This window comes from Pipistrellus kuhlii, unplaced genomic scaffold (assembly GCF_014108245.1).
Source record: "Pipistrellus kuhlii isolate mPipKuh1 unplaced genomic scaffold, mPipKuh1.p scaffold_m20_p_44, whole genome shotgun sequence".
Classification (NCBI taxonomy): Eukaryota; Metazoa; Chordata; class Mammalia; order Chiroptera; family Vespertilionidae; genus Pipistrellus; species Pipistrellus kuhlii.
In genome coordinates this window covers 436,856-451,926 of record NW_023425545.1, presented here as the reverse complement: position 1 = coordinate 451,926, position 15,071 = coordinate 436,856, and the positions used below count along the sequence as shown (strand labels likewise).

The following is a 15,071-nucleotide window of genomic DNA, read 5'->3' as shown; positions in this document are numbered from 1 at the left end:
TCATGCTGTTGAATCTCCTGTGACGTGTGTGCGGTATCAGCTGCCTCCCAAGGTCACAGCATCTTATGTGACACTGGTGGGTCAGCCTTACAGCTCAGACATGCCAGTGTCCTCGTATCAGGGAGCGCCTTGAAGACACTCCCAAACCATCATCTTCCGTGTGCACTTCGAAATATCGAGAATGAACAACTCTGCTGGCTACAGCACAGGTTACTGTTTTTGAAATGCAAACTTTAAAATTAGGAATGTATTTGAATATTAGTTTGTATCATCATAGTACTTAATAAATTTTTTTTTTTTATTTTATTTATTTATTTTTTTTTTTTGAGGGAAAAGTAATGATAAGCTGATGGGGTTTACCTACAGGCAGGGCCAAAGGCCGCCAGCATCAGTGTTGTAAAACTCCTTAGGGCATAATTTCCGGTTCTGAGAGGATGATCTGTGAGGCCCATTTAATGCCGGTTAGTTAGCTCTCAGTCTTATCTGAAGTCCCGTCTCCCCCTGAAATGCCAGTCCATAGCATCACACTCTGAAGCAATCTAGGTTCTAATGTGGCAATGATTACAGCATTGTTCAGCAGCTTGAATAAGCCATTTGTAAAGATTTTTTTTAAAATATATTTTATTGATTTTATACAGAGAGGAATTGAGAGGGACAGAGAGTTAGAAACGTCGATGAGAGGGAAACATCGACTAGCTGCCTCTTGCACACCCCCTACTGGGGATGTGCCCGCAACCAAGGTACATGCCCTTGACCGGAATCGAACCCGGGACCTTTCAGTCCGCAGGCCGACGCTCTATCCACTGAGCCAAACCGGTCCCGGCCCATTTGTAAAGAATTTTACCAGCTTCCTTTTAGAACTTCGCTGGATAATGTGCATTGACTACCACTTACTAGTCCATCCGCATTTCCCGGCGCTCACCATTTTGGAGTTTAGCTCACATTTCTATTTTCTCTAAGTTACCAACTTTTTAAAAATGCCTTCTGCCCTTTTCTGTTTGTTGGAAATCTAGAATTCAAAGGATGGCCTTGATTCTATACCTAGATCTGTCCTGTAAAATACACTCCTCTGCAGATTACAGAGTCATGGTCTAGCCCAGTGGTCGGCAAACCACGGCTTGAGTGTGACTTTTCCACAAAATACCACATGCAGTGCGATTGAAGGAGTGCCCTAATTGAGATAATAACAATGTACCTACCTATACAGTTTAAGTTTAAAAAATTTGACTCTCAAAAGAAATTTCAGTCGTTGTACTGCTGATATTTGGCTCTGTTGACTAATGAGTTTGCAGACCACCAGGCTAGCCTGTCCGTGTAACTCACGGAGCAGAGCTGGAGAGAACGCTCGTTTGGGGTCTGAAAATCCAGCTGAGTCACCAGCTGGAAACCTTTGAGTAGTCGGGGCCCATTTCCGAGTCTGTGTCCACTCAGAATGCAGTATCAGTGTTTGCTGTTTTCTGAACCTTCACTCCCAACCCAACCTGGCGCTTTCCCCCATCACCCTCCTCCTGCTGTCCTACTGCGGGTTTAATGTTAGACACTTGGCAGTCTGAACTCTCATTTCCAGGGACAATTTCTTTTTTTTAACTATTAGGGTTGACATAGTGTTTGAAATTTCAAGAAGTTTGTCTTGCATCCATGTGCCTGATAATACTTCCAATAACACCTTTTACAAACAAACCTAAACAGCAACATGATTGTCTTAGTGGCTACCCTGTTAAGAGTGAAAAGGACATGATTGATTTTTTTTTCTTGTCTTATTTCTTTTTAGGTTTTGAATGAAGAATGTGATCAGAACTGGTACAAGGCGGAACTCAACGGGAAAGATGGCTTCATTCCCAAGAATTACATAGAAATGAAACCACACCCGTAAGTTGGCCCCTCTGTCCCCCCAGGGTCAGACCTGCTGCTTGTTTCCAGTCATGTTTTTAAACTGAAATGCATGTTATACTTTTATTCAGTTTCCCCAGGGAACTCACAAAGCATGTTGATTTTGCATATTCATGTTAATAGTATACAACGATAGCATAACAGTCAATAATAGTGTATGTTTCAGATTAATAGTATTTGCTGGTGATTTTTCAATAATGAAACATTTGTTCCATTTAAAACAAGAGTTTATATAGTATTACATAATAATAGTCTATATGTTTTTGATTAATAATAACTATTAGTGATCTTCAAGTAATAAAACAGTTACCGTATTTTCCTGCGTATAAGATGACTTTTGAAACGAAAAAAAGTCAACCAAAAATCGGGGCAAAAGACCAAAATTGCACAAAAATTACCTGCAGATCTTGACGGCAAAGTCAGTCTTTTCTTTGAAGTGGGAGGTAGTCTTATACAGCGAATATAGGCCTAAACCTATGTTTTAACTGTAAAATTAGGGGGTCGTCTTATACACCGGAAAATACGGTATGCAGGTCCATAATTCTCTTTCTGTGAAACCCTTAGGGCCAGATGTTTTAATAGTTCTGTATTTTAGTTTTAGAAAGGGTACTAAGCACAGGGTTTTATATTGATATGTTTGATTTTCCTATGAGACCATACCTTAATCATCTTTGTATTCGCAGAGCACAATGCGTGCATATAACGGGTGCTCAGTAAATGTGTATTGTACTCACTGCCCTTGCTCTCCACCTAATGTTCCCATTTCAGAGAAAGCAAAATGCTCTCTTACTCCGAGCTGCTGAGAGCAGTGAACTTCTTTCTTTCTTTCTTTCTCTTTCCTAGGGCTCCCCTGTTCATAATGATCTGTGACACAGGGACCCTGAGAGCCCTCCCAATCACTGTCCTCCCACCCTCACCCTCACCCACCACCTCTCTCCTGGGCCCTGCTCCCACCCCCACAGCAGCCTTTCCGTGCTCAGTGTGAAGGGACTGAGGCTTTCCGTGCTCAGTCTAGACCGCACCTGAGACACTTTTGAGTATCAGCCCATTTGTCCGCCTCCCCCATTGTCTCTGCTCTGATGTGAACCAGCATTGCTCTGCCTTCAAGACTAGAGCAAGATATTAACCACACCTTATCCTACACAGAGCCTGCGTCAGCACCCCACATAGTCCACAGCATGTTACACAGAGCTTACGGCATCTCACACGGAGCTTACCGGGTCATAGAATTGGAAGGGACCTTAAAGATTGTCTAGTCTATTCCTCTTTATCCTACAAGTCAGGAACACTTGTAGTATTTTCATTTCATTGCTAGTAATTTATGAATATAGTTCTCACTATAACAGACTATAGAGCAATGTATGCGTTCCTCCCCATACACACACCCTTTCAGGGGTAGCCACCATCTAATAGTTGACTGTGGGCCAAATGCTATCTTATGAACCGAATCTGTTCTAAAAAGATTGTTCACTCTCTGTAAAGGAGCTTCACCATAAAGCCATCTGCTGGCCATGCCACGGTCAGTGACTTACAGTTCTTGCTGTGTGGCAGGGCTGTGTGGGTGCTGGGAAGTGAGGTGCAATCATTACGGTCGGATGCAGTTACTGTGAAGCGCTCTGAGAGGTCACCCAGAAAGCCTGAGCCTGGGAGAAGGCGGCTCCCTGGGTTGGGGAGGGGAGGACCCGCTATCTGCAGACGGTCCTGGGAGGCGCTCAGACCTTTGACTGCGGAAGCCCGCACCTTGCAGTGGCTCCATAGGAGTTTCATGGAATGATGTACAAGGTGAAAACTATTCTGATTTACAAACTTTTTATTCTAGTTTTTGTTTGGAACTTGTACTGTCTTATAACTATATGAGTTTGGTCTCTCACCACGCCACCATCACCACCACCCCCAATTTTTTGTTTTAGATTCCTTGGTGAATTTATCTTCATTTATACTCCTGGGAAGTAGCCGAAATCGGTTTGGCTCAGTGGATAGAGCATCGGCCTGCGGACTGAAAGCTCCCAGGTTCGATTCCGGTCAAGGGCATGTACCTTGGTTGTGGGTGGGGGTGTGCAAGAGGCAGCTGATTGATGATTCTTTCTCATCGATGTTTCTAACTCTATTTCTCTCCCTCTCTGTAAAAAAAAAGTAATTTAAAAATTAAAAAATATTAAAATATATATATACTCCTGGGAAGTAGACTAAGCACTACTTTGCATTCTTTTTTTTCTTTTTTTAATTTTTTAAATATATTTTATTGATTTTTTACAGAGAGGAAGAGAGAGGGATAGAGAGTTAGAAACATCGATGAGAGAGAGTCATCGATCAGCTGCCTCTTGCACACTCCCTACTAGGGATGTGCCCGCAACCAAAGTACATGCCCCTGACTGGAATCGAACCTGGGACCTTTCAGTCTGCAGGCCGACACTCTATCTACTGAGCCAAACCGGTTTCAGCTGCTTTGCATTCTTATAGCCACTCAGCGTCAGTGTTTGCTTTGGGGGCTGTGCAGTCTTTTCATGGACAGATCATGGAGTGCACTCAGAGAGCAGGGAGAAGCCGGGGGTGGGGGGGCTAGCAGTTACCGGGAGCGGGAGGGGCTCCTTGGATCGCAGTGTGTCCTCCCTCCCTTCCTCTGTCCATGGAAGCCCCTATTTACTCGGTCCTTCCTCGGAATAGATGGAGGGCTGCCTGACCTTCGGGAAAAGGCAGATAATAAATATTCCTCTTCTTTGGAATTTTTTAAAACAGCCTTTAAAATTTTTATTAAAAAACAGTCTTAGATTATGGGCCATACAAAAGCTGGGCAGATGTTGGCCAAGGGCCATGGTTTGCTGCCACCAGAACTACATCCAATGATAACAAAATCCACAAGTTCCTTTTCATTTTCATATTTCCAGGCTGAAAGGGAATTCCGCAGAACACCACACTGTAATTTTTGTGTGAAATAAAATGCCTGTGGCTCTAAATCCCTGTTTTCCTTTGGGATTGTTTCAGGTGACAGAGGCATTTGAAATCCAACTACTAAGAAAATATGAGGAGTCTGCCGGTGTGGCTCAGTTGGCTGGGTGTTGCTTCCTGCACCGCGGGTTGCCTTTTGGATTCCCAGCTGGGCACATGCCCGGGGCGGCCTCAGTCCCTGGGGGGCATCCAGGAGGCAGCTGAACAATGTGCCACTGTCGCACTGACGTTCCTCTCTCTCCCTCTCCTCTAAAAATCAAGAATTTTTTTTTTTTTAAATAGCAGGAAAGGCTACCTTTGTTGGAAAGTAGCGGTTACTGACCGATTGGTTGGCTAGCCCTTAAGGGAGAGTCACTCTCACACCTGGTTTCTCACAGTAAAGAACTTTGACTGAGTAATTGATCAGGAAGCATCCAGCCCAGTCAGGTATGGTTCAGTGGTTGAGTGTTGACCTTTGAACCAGGAGGTCACAGTTCAATTCCCAATCAGGGCACACGCCCAAGTTGTGGGCTTGACCGCCAGTGGGGGGTGTACAGGAGGCAGCCAGTCAATGGTTCTCTCTCATCATTGATGTTTCTCTCTCCTCTCTCTTCCTCTCTGAAATTAATTTTTTTAAAAAACAGGAAGCATCCAGAACGGATGCTCTTCACAGACTGTGGCTGAAAATCTACTCCAAGGTCTAAGTGGGTTGCTAAACAAGACCATGGCCGCGTACCCATGCTGTGGTTGGTCTCACAGGCATGTTTCATGATCCAGGGCTGCTCTGTGGCTGGATGCCAATAAGTACAGTCAGCGCCCGCTCCACAGCTGGGGGAGCGCATGGAGCACCGGGTCTCTCCTCCGCTCTCCCCTATGGAGATGTAAGAAGTGTGGCTCAGTTCTTCTCTCCCCACCCCGAAACCTTTAGTTTGGGTTGGGAAAAGGGAAGTTTAAGACGGAGGATGACCTAATACAGCATTTGAATTAACAAATTAAATTAAACACAGGCTGTAAGTGATTGTTGGCATGCGTGTTGGAAGATGAGCTGTAGATGCTGGGGTGGATCCAGCGTGTGCTTTCACAGTGAGCGCACCGGTGGGCGCCTGTGGGGGCAATAAGAATTACATTGCATAGTAGCAGCCTCCTCCTGCGTGCTCTTCTTTGCGGTTTGTACTGGGGCATAGACCCATCTTCCTAAAACTTTTAGAACAATTTTTAACATAGCCATGTGGTTACAAATGTCACCATTAACAGAGGCTAATCAAATTTATAAACAGCATAAAATGCTGTGGAAATGTAGGTTTGTAGTATTTAAATGTTGTAACAGTTATAACATTCTTCTTACAGTGCAATAGTCCTTATATTGTGGAACATCCTTGGTGGGGGTGAGGGGAAATGTGTGTGTGTGTGTGTGTGTGTGTGTGTGAGAGTGTGTGTGTGTGTGTGTGTGTATGTGTGTGAGTGTGTGTATGTGTGTGTGTGCGTGTGTGTGTGTGTGTGTGTGTGTGTGTGTGTGTGTGTGTGTGTGTGTGTGTGAGAGTGTGTGTGTGTGTGTGTGAGAGAGAGAGAGAGAGTGTGTGTGTGTGTGTGTGTGTGTGTGTACACGCACCACAGCACGAGCTTAGTAGAAATAGGAGCAGATACAAAAGAAATATTTAATAAAGTCTCCAACTAATTTTCTATTTTTCAATCCATGTGCTTGTAACAGAGGTATGCTACTTTGTAAAAATTCCAATTAGTAGTGTACTTCACTAAAGTTTTGTTGTTTAATTGAAAATAAAATTAATTTTAAACTGGGGGCAAGAAAACCCTGTAGCCGCATTTGTCTGTCTGCCCCGTAAGGGAAGATCTGTAAACACACGTGTAACTGCCAGCAGTTGAGGCCTCTGGGGAGTCTGAGCGAGGAGCCTTGCATAGTCTTTTTACTGAGTGCACAGCTAGGGTATTTTAATTTGTATTTATCACTTTTAAAAGGTGGGAAAGGAGAGAAAATGCCTGCTGTCAGGAAGATCTTGGTATTAAGGAGGAATGAGTTGGCTGCTGAGGAACTTCCCCCACCCCCGGCAGATGGCTGTGGTGCGCTCGCATTGACAGGCCCAGAGATTAACGTTGAAAACATTCAGATGATCTCAATACTGTTAGCTCCTGTCATGACTGAGGCCGTTCTCTGTTACTGATATGTGATCTTCCTTGTGTGGCCTGACTCCGGGCGCTGGGGGACTTCTTGAATCATTCACAGGAGCAGGAAGACAGATTGTGCCAGCTCCCGCAGCCTGGCATTAGAGAAGCAACATGAAAAAGACACAGGAGGTAGATTTAGGAATGTTTAAAGGTTACTAATGGCAATTTCCGAATGTAAGTTCAATGAATGTTGATTACTATGTAAGGAGTTCAATGAAGCAGACAGGTCTTTTGTAAAAAAACAAACAAACTCATTTTTATTGATTTTTTATTTTAGAAAGAGAGATGAAAAGACAGGGGTAGAGAAACAGAAACATTGATGAGAGAGAAACATCAATAGGTTGCCTCCTACACTCCCCTCGCTAAGGATCAAGCCCAAAACCCAGGCATGTGCCCTGACCGGGAATTGAACCAGCAACCTCTTGGTTCCTGGGACAGTGTTCAACCACTGAGCCACACCGGCAATATATTAAAGACGCTTTGAAAAAAGAACATGGTTTTCGCAGTTTCTCCATCAGAATTAGCATGGTTTTTATGTGGCATGCTGAGGCAGCGGTGACTTTAAGCTTTTAAAGAGCGCTCTCCTCCTCTTCCTCCTGGTAAGTCACGGGCCAGCTGCTCAGTTTTCTGTGAATTCACCCGCTTTCTTGTCGCCAAGGTGAATGAACATTGGGATCAAAAGAGTCTAACTTGCTCCAGATGAAAAACGGACGTTTACAGCTAGCTGCTGTGCACGTATAAATAAACGAGGATGCTCCTCCCGGTGGCTCCGAGAGGGTGCACCTGGAGCAGAAGGCCGGCTTAGTTACCAGCTCAGGCTGTCCTCCCACACCTGACCCTCTGCCCTTCGGGCTGTTACCAGAAGCAGCCTGTCTCCAGCCTCCGGCCTTCCAGCTCTCCTGCCCCCGCCTTATCAGATGGCTCAGGAAGGAGCCTGTCTCCCCTGCCCCAGGCCACAGCCTGGCCTTCCACGTTCCCGGTGCCTGGCCGTGAGTCACTGGGAGCCCAGGGGGCTCTGGCCCCGGAAGCCCGTTATGTGTCTCCCTGGAAAGGCAGAGTGCCTTCTGAGTCACTGTGGAGAGCGGGCCCGGAAGGCGTTTGAAGGGAGATGTCCATCTCTCAGGAGGGCCTGGCTGAGGGCGTGCTGGGGCATGTGGAGACCGCGGTCAGGAGGAGGCCCTGGCCTGGCCAGGAGAGCTCTGTTTCTCACAGTTCGGGCTGCATATCCATTTCTTTCCAGGGAAGCACAGACTGACCCGCTTGCCTTCCTTCCTTAGGTGGTTTTTTGGAAAAATCCCCAGAGCCAAGGCAGAAGAGATGCTCAGCAAACAGCGGCACGATGGGGCCTTCCTCATCCGGGAGAGCGAGAGCGCCCCTGGGGACTTCTCCCTCTCCGTCAAGTAAGTCCTCCTGCGGGCGCCGGGCCTTCGCCGCCGGCCGAGCCGTGAGCCCCAGGCCGGTGTCTGAGGGATGGCACTCACAAAGTACCTTACAATCCATGAGGTTTCACAGTAACATGCTGAGTTCTGGCCCCTCTCAGGATGTGTGCCAGCGGCACTGGGTCCGACTCCCCAGGGAGCAGGCTAGTTGCTGGACAGCACGTGCTTGCCCGCTCTCCCTGGTCCCCACCACTCCCCGTGCCCCTCACACAGCTCTCCTCCTCCTCGCCCTTCCCGGCTCCCGTGGCTCTGACAGGCCGCGGCCACGTCACTGCCTCTCCAGGTCCGTCCCTGTGTGTGTGTGTGTGTGTGTGTGTGTGTGTGTCCCGGGTATCTGGCTCCATCTCCCCGCACCGGCCCAGGCCTGTCTCACTCAGTTAAAAGGTCACCCCAAGGGTCTGGGATGTTGTTTTGTTTGTCTGTTTTTGCATCTCCCTGGGTGGATTTAAATGTGGGAAGGAGCTGGTGGACAGGGACTAGGAAGGCAGGACGTTTTATCACCCTGGAGTCACAGAGAATGTCAGTTGGAACTTAAACAATTCTAAGCAAGTCAGCCCCCACTATGACATAAGAATATTTAGTCAAATTGTCGTTTCTGTTTGCATTTGATTCAGTCCTTTTCTGGTTAATAATAGGAATCACAGGAACCCCGCCCGTGAGAATCTTACAAACCAGTTCATTTATATAAGTGATTCGTTTTATTTTTTGTTAATCCTCGCCTGAGGATATTTTTTCCATTGATTTTTAGAGAGAGTGGAAGGGAGGGGAAGAAGCAGAGAGAAACATCCATGTGAGAGAGCTACATGGTCGAATCCAGGACCCTTCAATCTACGGGCCGATGTTCCATCCACTGAGCCAAACCGGCTAGGGCATTAAGATTTTTTTTTCTGCTTCAAAAATTAACTGAATATCTCATTTCATTTTAAGACCAAAAACCGGTTGAAGTGTGGGTCTTTGATACATAGATGTACATTTAGAATTTTTTCCCTCAGTGAAGATATCGGAGGTGGCTTCAGGTGGCATTTGCAATACCTCACAGGTATGTTTCCAGCATAGTTTTTAGTCTCAACATGAAAAGACTCAAACTGGGTTTAATTGTAAGTTTTTCACTTCTAACGAAGACTTTTTTTAGCAGACTGTATTTTTTAGAGCTGTTTTAGTTCACAGCAGAGTGAGTGGAAGGTACAGAATTTCCCCTACGCCCCCTCACTCCCCCACGCTCTCGGTGCTTGGCTGGGCACATGCAAACGAGGGTCCAGTGAGAGCGCCTCGCCTCGAGACGCACGTGTCAGCACGTGTCAGCACGTGTCAGCAGGCCGCTTCTTCACTTGTCCATCGCTGTCTTCCTGCGTTTGTCCTGACCCGACTGTGAGGGCGCAGCATAGGACACGGAGGACAAGCGGCAGCAGACTCACTGGGCCTCCCGTGCGGGCAGCGGGCAGCCCGGGTGCGCTGATCGCGGCACACCCTCCCTCCTATCAGATAAAAAGTTGAAAGAATCACGTGTTTATTGTTTTAGAAATAAGATTGGAAAGGAGTGCAGTGCGTCAACCCTCTTGACCAACACAAACACCTTCGCAAAGGAGGTGCAGGAGTGCCGGGCTCCGAGGCGTTCCCTGAGGTTCAGACGTGTGAGTCTGTGATGGGAGATCTGCGGTCCCTCCAGAGCCTGGCTCGCTGCACGGGGAGTGGCTTCCGTGGGGCCGGAGTGTCGTTGGATGTCCTTCCTCTGAAGCCTCCCCCAGTCCTTCTCTCGCTTGAAACAGCAGTGCTGCAGGTCCCTGCATCATAACACTGATGAGCCGTGGTTGGAACTTAGCTGCTTATTCAGCCCACCCATCTTTTCACGTCTCCCTTAAAGTCCCGGAACCTGTGGCTGATAGTCCAGCGGGGACTTGACTTACTGGACCATTCCTAACCCTTCGCGTCTCCTCCGTGCCTTCCCAGGAGCTCAGTGCTGCCACCTTCTGGGGTGTTTAGTTTCTTTAGCTTTAAGAAGAGAAACTATAGTTTCATTCATTTAACAAATCTTCTTAGATGCCTTTTGAGGGCTGGGCGGTGAGCGGGACAGGCAGAGCCTTCACTGTGCTGGTCTGGTAGCGTGTGAGTGGGCCGTCCTGCTCCAGCAGCTCTGCTGCTTCTGTGGCCCGGGTACAGGGAGCGCTTACCTGACCAGGGGGTGGAGGAGCCTTTTCTGGGGCAGGAGCACTGCCAGACCTCTTTATGTGTTGTCCCAGTAAATTATTTTGTTCTGAGACCTTTTCCCCATGAACAGAACTAAAATCCCTGGATAGTACACATAACGCCCGGCTGGTGTGGTTCAGTGGCTGAGCATCAACCCAGGAACCAAGGGATTGCTGGTTCGATTCCCAGTCAGGGCACATGCCCAGAATGCAGGCTTGATCCCCAGTGGGGGCCATGCAGGAGGCGACCAATGGATGGGTTCCTCTCCCATTGATGTTTCTCTCTCTCTCCCCCTCTCTCTCAACAAATTTATTTTAAAAAAGCAAAACACATGACTTTACGCAGGCACAGAGAGAATTATTGAACGTATGTCCAGTTTCTCCTCTACATACTTCATTTCCTTTTCTAACTTTTATAAAAGTCTTTAAAGCCACATAAGATTTTAATTTTCCTTAATATTATTTTATTTATTTATTTTATTTTATTTTTGCACTTGAAAATGTAATTAAATCACACTCCTTGCCTTAAATAGGCTGTTTCTTGCATTTGGTACCGCGTGGGGCATGCCATTGGTTAGCACTTTTATCTCTAACCGTCTTCAGAATTGGACCTGCGGACAAGGTCTCCTGCTGGGCCAGGGCTCTGCATGGCGCCCCTGGGAGCCATCGTCCTCATGGAGGGGCCTCGGGAGCCAGCCGTGCGCGCACCCTGACCTCCAGCCGGCGTCTGCGCCCGCCCTGCGGAGCTCCACCGCCTCAACGGGCAGCAGCTGGGCTTCCCCGGGCCCAGCCCCTGACCTGGTCTCCGTGCTCCTGCCTCCCCAGGTTCGGGAACGACGTGCAGCACTTCAAGGTGCTCCGGGACGGAGCCGGGAAGTATTTCCTGTGGGTGGTGAAGTTCAATTCCTTGAATGAGCTGGTAGATTATCACAGATCCACATCCGTCTCCAGAAACCAGCAGATATTCCTCCGCGACATAGAGCAGATGCCACAGGTAAGCCTCCGAGCGAGGAACAGCCCCTCCGGCAGCAGGGCCCTCCAGCGGACGCTGCTGGGGCTCCACGCTCACTGCTCGGAGCGGTACCCTTCACCCAGGCCCGAGGGGAGAGGCCGACACCAGGGAGATCAGAGGTTTGCCTTCACCAGGGGCCGCAGCCCTAGGAAGGAGGGTCTGTGACACACTCACCAGCACCCCCTCCTGGGAGCAGCTTGTGAGGGGGTCCTCGCTGGGCGGGAGGGAGGGAGGGAGGCAGGCAGGGAGGCAGGCTCCCTCTCCTCCTCTCTTCCTTTCCCCGCGGGGGCGCACAGGAGAGGCAGAGTGAGGGTGGCCTGCCTCCTGTCCTGAGCCCAAAGCCGCTCAGCTTCGGCGTTAACACTTGTGACCCCGAAACCCTCCTGTGCCTCTGAGCACCACCTCATTCCCAAGCTCTGCCTTGCTGAGCCTATAAACCCTGGGTTTTACTGGTGATAAGGGGGAGGAACTGAGGCACTTCCCAACCGGGCTGTGAGCCAGACCTGAGGGCCGCTTCCTAAGGGCCTTCCCCTTCGGGCAGCACCTGCCGCTCTGCTTAACCAGATGGCACAGCCGGCCGCCGAGGTGAGGCCTCCCCGCAGTTTCTGGCATCGGTGGAAAGTCCCATGTCCTACATAACTCAGAACGTATGGGAATCGGGGGACGGGAGAATGAGGGTTTACTTCGGGAATGTAGAAAAGTTGGCACTCATCTGCGCGCACGCCCCCCCCCACACCTGTCCCACTCGGGACTGGCCACGCTCAGTGCGCGATGTGTTTCTCCCTGCCCCTCTGCAGCAGCCGACGTACGTCCAAGCCCTCTTTGACTTTGACCCCCAGGAGGATGGAGAGCTGGGCTTCCGTCGGGGAGACTTTATCCACGTCATGGATAACTCAGACCCCAACTGGTGGAAAGGGGCTTGCCACGGGCAGACCGGCATGTTTCCCCGAAATTACGTCACCCCCGTGAACCGGAACGTCTAGAACCAAGAGATTATTTAAGGAAAGCGGAAAATTAAACACGTACAAATGAATTAAGCCGGAGCTGCCTCTCGCAGCCTGAGCGGGGGCTCCGGGCGCCTGGCCGTCACCGGTGACTCTCCCTTTGGCCGGAACTTCGGGGGGTGGGCGGGGAGGTGGATATAAGATGCCAAACTTACCTATGAATTAAGAGAAAGAGTTTTTATTACAGTTTTCACTGCTGCTCCTAGTTCTCCTCTTTGTCCTTTTTTCATCTTTTTTCTCTCTGTCCATCAGTGCATGACGTTTAATGCCACATATAGTCCTAGCTGATGCCAACAATAAAAGAAAAGAAACCGCGTGGGCTGGTATTTTCTCTATGCAAATGTCTGCTTCAGTCAGAAGGACTGAAAGAACAGCCATTGCTGGGTTCTCCATAGACACGGGGGTGGGGAGAGGTCCCCTATAGTCTGCCAGAGGGGGCAGTTCAGGGGCGCTGCCCTCCAGCCCTCCCCCCCCATGTCTTTTGTCAAAGTTGGGAATGGAGGGGGCACAGGGAGGCGCGCTGCCCCTGCCTTCCTGGGGAAGTTGAATGAAAGCCTGTCTGCCTCACCGAGCATGTTCTCAGTGCCTTTCCTTCCTTGGGCTGCTATGGGGTGTTCTGTGTGAGGGTGTTACAGTGCCGCCCGGTCTGTGTGACGCCTTTCCCGCGGGGCCACAGGAGAAGGGCGGAGTGAGGGTGGCCTGCGCCTGCCTGAGCCCGAAGCTGCCCGCTCTGGCGTTAACACTTGTGACCCCGAAGGGGCGGGAGGGGCGGCCCAGGGAGCAGGGTGCCAGCTGCCGGGGCAGCACAGGCTGCCGCTCTGCCCCCTGCGCTGGGGCTGGCTGGAAGGGCTGAGCGTCCTTGATTTTGCCATCTCAGGTGTTGCCTGCCCCCCTCCTCGGTCCCCAAAGACCCCCGACTCAAACCCGGAGCCGGCATTTCCCACTGGAAGCTGGAGGAACTGGCACTGCTGCCCCCGTTCCCTCTGCGCTGGAAGCAGCTGCGCTCACCTTTCCTGCTCTGCACACCAGGGCCCTGCTCACGCCCTTGCTCTCTTGTCTCCGCCTGCCCTGCCAGGTGAGCCTCAGGGCCGCCCTCAGAGCAGCTGGTGGCCTTCCTGTCTCCGTTCACAGCGGGCTGTGTCAGAGCTGCTCCGCCCAGCCCCCCAAACGCAGTGCCTCCGAGAAGCGGGAGAGCAGGAGGGAAGACTGGAAACCAGGCCGAGCCCAGGGAGAAGCTGTCCATCTCCTGCCGCCGCTGCCCTCGGAGCCCCGTGCCTGTGAACTGCCGGCCGGATCGGTGACTGGTGACGGTCCCGGGTGGTCCTTGGAGTCTCCCCGGACTCTGGGCCTGGAGCCGGCCCCGGGGGCCCAGGAGGCTCGGCTCCTCCGGACAGAATGCGGCCTCCTCGCTCGCTCCCTCCCTGAGAAAGAAATCTGGCCGCCTGCGCCTGGACCACGTGATTGTTTTATTTTGGAATTGGTGTATATCATGGAGCCTTGCTGAACTAAGTTTTGTGTGTGTATATTTAAAAAAATCAGTGTTTAAATAAAAAGACCTATGTACTTAATCCTGTAACTCAGAGTAAAACTTGGTAGGTAGTGATTAACTGTGAACAATAAACCTGCAGTGACTTCTTCACCCCGGATCTTTTTTTGCCTTCACCTTAAGATAAACTCCTAACGACTGTCAGGCCGCTGGGACTCGTGTCCTGATTTCCGACTCACCCAGCCTGTTGGGGGCCTCAGGGTCCCTGGGCTCCAGTGCCCCCCTCGGCTCATTGGGATGCTCAGGAGCTTGTCCACAATGCAGGTTTCCAGGCCCGCCCTCCCACACTCGGATTGGGGTGCAGGGCTCACCTGGTGTCCTCGGCGTTTCTGATGGGAACATAGACCACACTTTGGGAGCTGAGGGCGAGAGCACAGCTGGCTAGGTTCTTGTCCCCTCGCCCACCTCCCTCCTTCCTACCCCTCCCCTCCCTCCTACCCCTCCCCTCCCTCCTACCCCTGCCCACCTAGTGAAGGCGGGACAGAATGGTCTGCCTAAAGCAGCCTTTATTGGTTGGTTGGTTTTCAGAGGAAGGGGGAGGGAAAGAGATGGAAACATCAATGATGAGAGAATCGTTGATTGGCTGCCTCCCGCAACCCGGGCGTGTGCCCTGACCTGGAATCGGTGGCCGCCTAGCTTGTAGGTATCCACCCAATCATCGAGCCACGCCGCCCGGCCCGGCCAAAGCAATCTTTTTTTTCCCTCTAATATATTTTACTGAGCTTCTTACAGAGAGGAAGGGAGAGGGATAGCCAGAAACATCAATGAGAGAAACATCGACCAGCTGCCTCCTGCACACCCCCCACTGGGGATGTGCCCAAAACCAAGGAACATGCCCCTGACCTGAACGAACCCGGGACCCTTCAGTCCGCAGGCCGACGCTCTATCCAC

At 50.2% G+C, this 15,071-nt stretch overlaps 1 protein-coding gene across 3 annotated transcripts in view; it reads left to right on the top strand.

The window, feature by feature from the left end:
* Window positions 1-14,273, top strand: part of GRB2 (growth factor receptor bound protein 2) — a 55,382-nt gene extending 41,109 nt beyond the window's left edge. The window contains exons 3-6 of one of the 3 annotated variants that reach the window (XM_036412135.2): window positions 1,772-1,869; window positions 8,274-8,396; window positions 11,444-11,612; window positions 12,431-14,273. In XM_036412135.2, coding sequence (XP_036268028.1) covers window positions 1,772-1,869; window positions 8,274-8,396; window positions 11,444-11,612; window positions 12,431-12,613 — 573 coding nt within the window. In that variant the 3' untranslated portion in view covers window positions 12,614-14,273. Of the gene's footprint in view, window positions 1-1,771; window positions 1,870-8,273; window positions 8,397-11,443; window positions 11,613-12,427 lie in introns of all 3 variants that reach the window. The other 2 variants (XM_045572337.1, XM_036412136.2) reach the window with 2 other exon arrangements.
* Window positions 14,274-15,071: the final 798 nt, after the last annotated feature.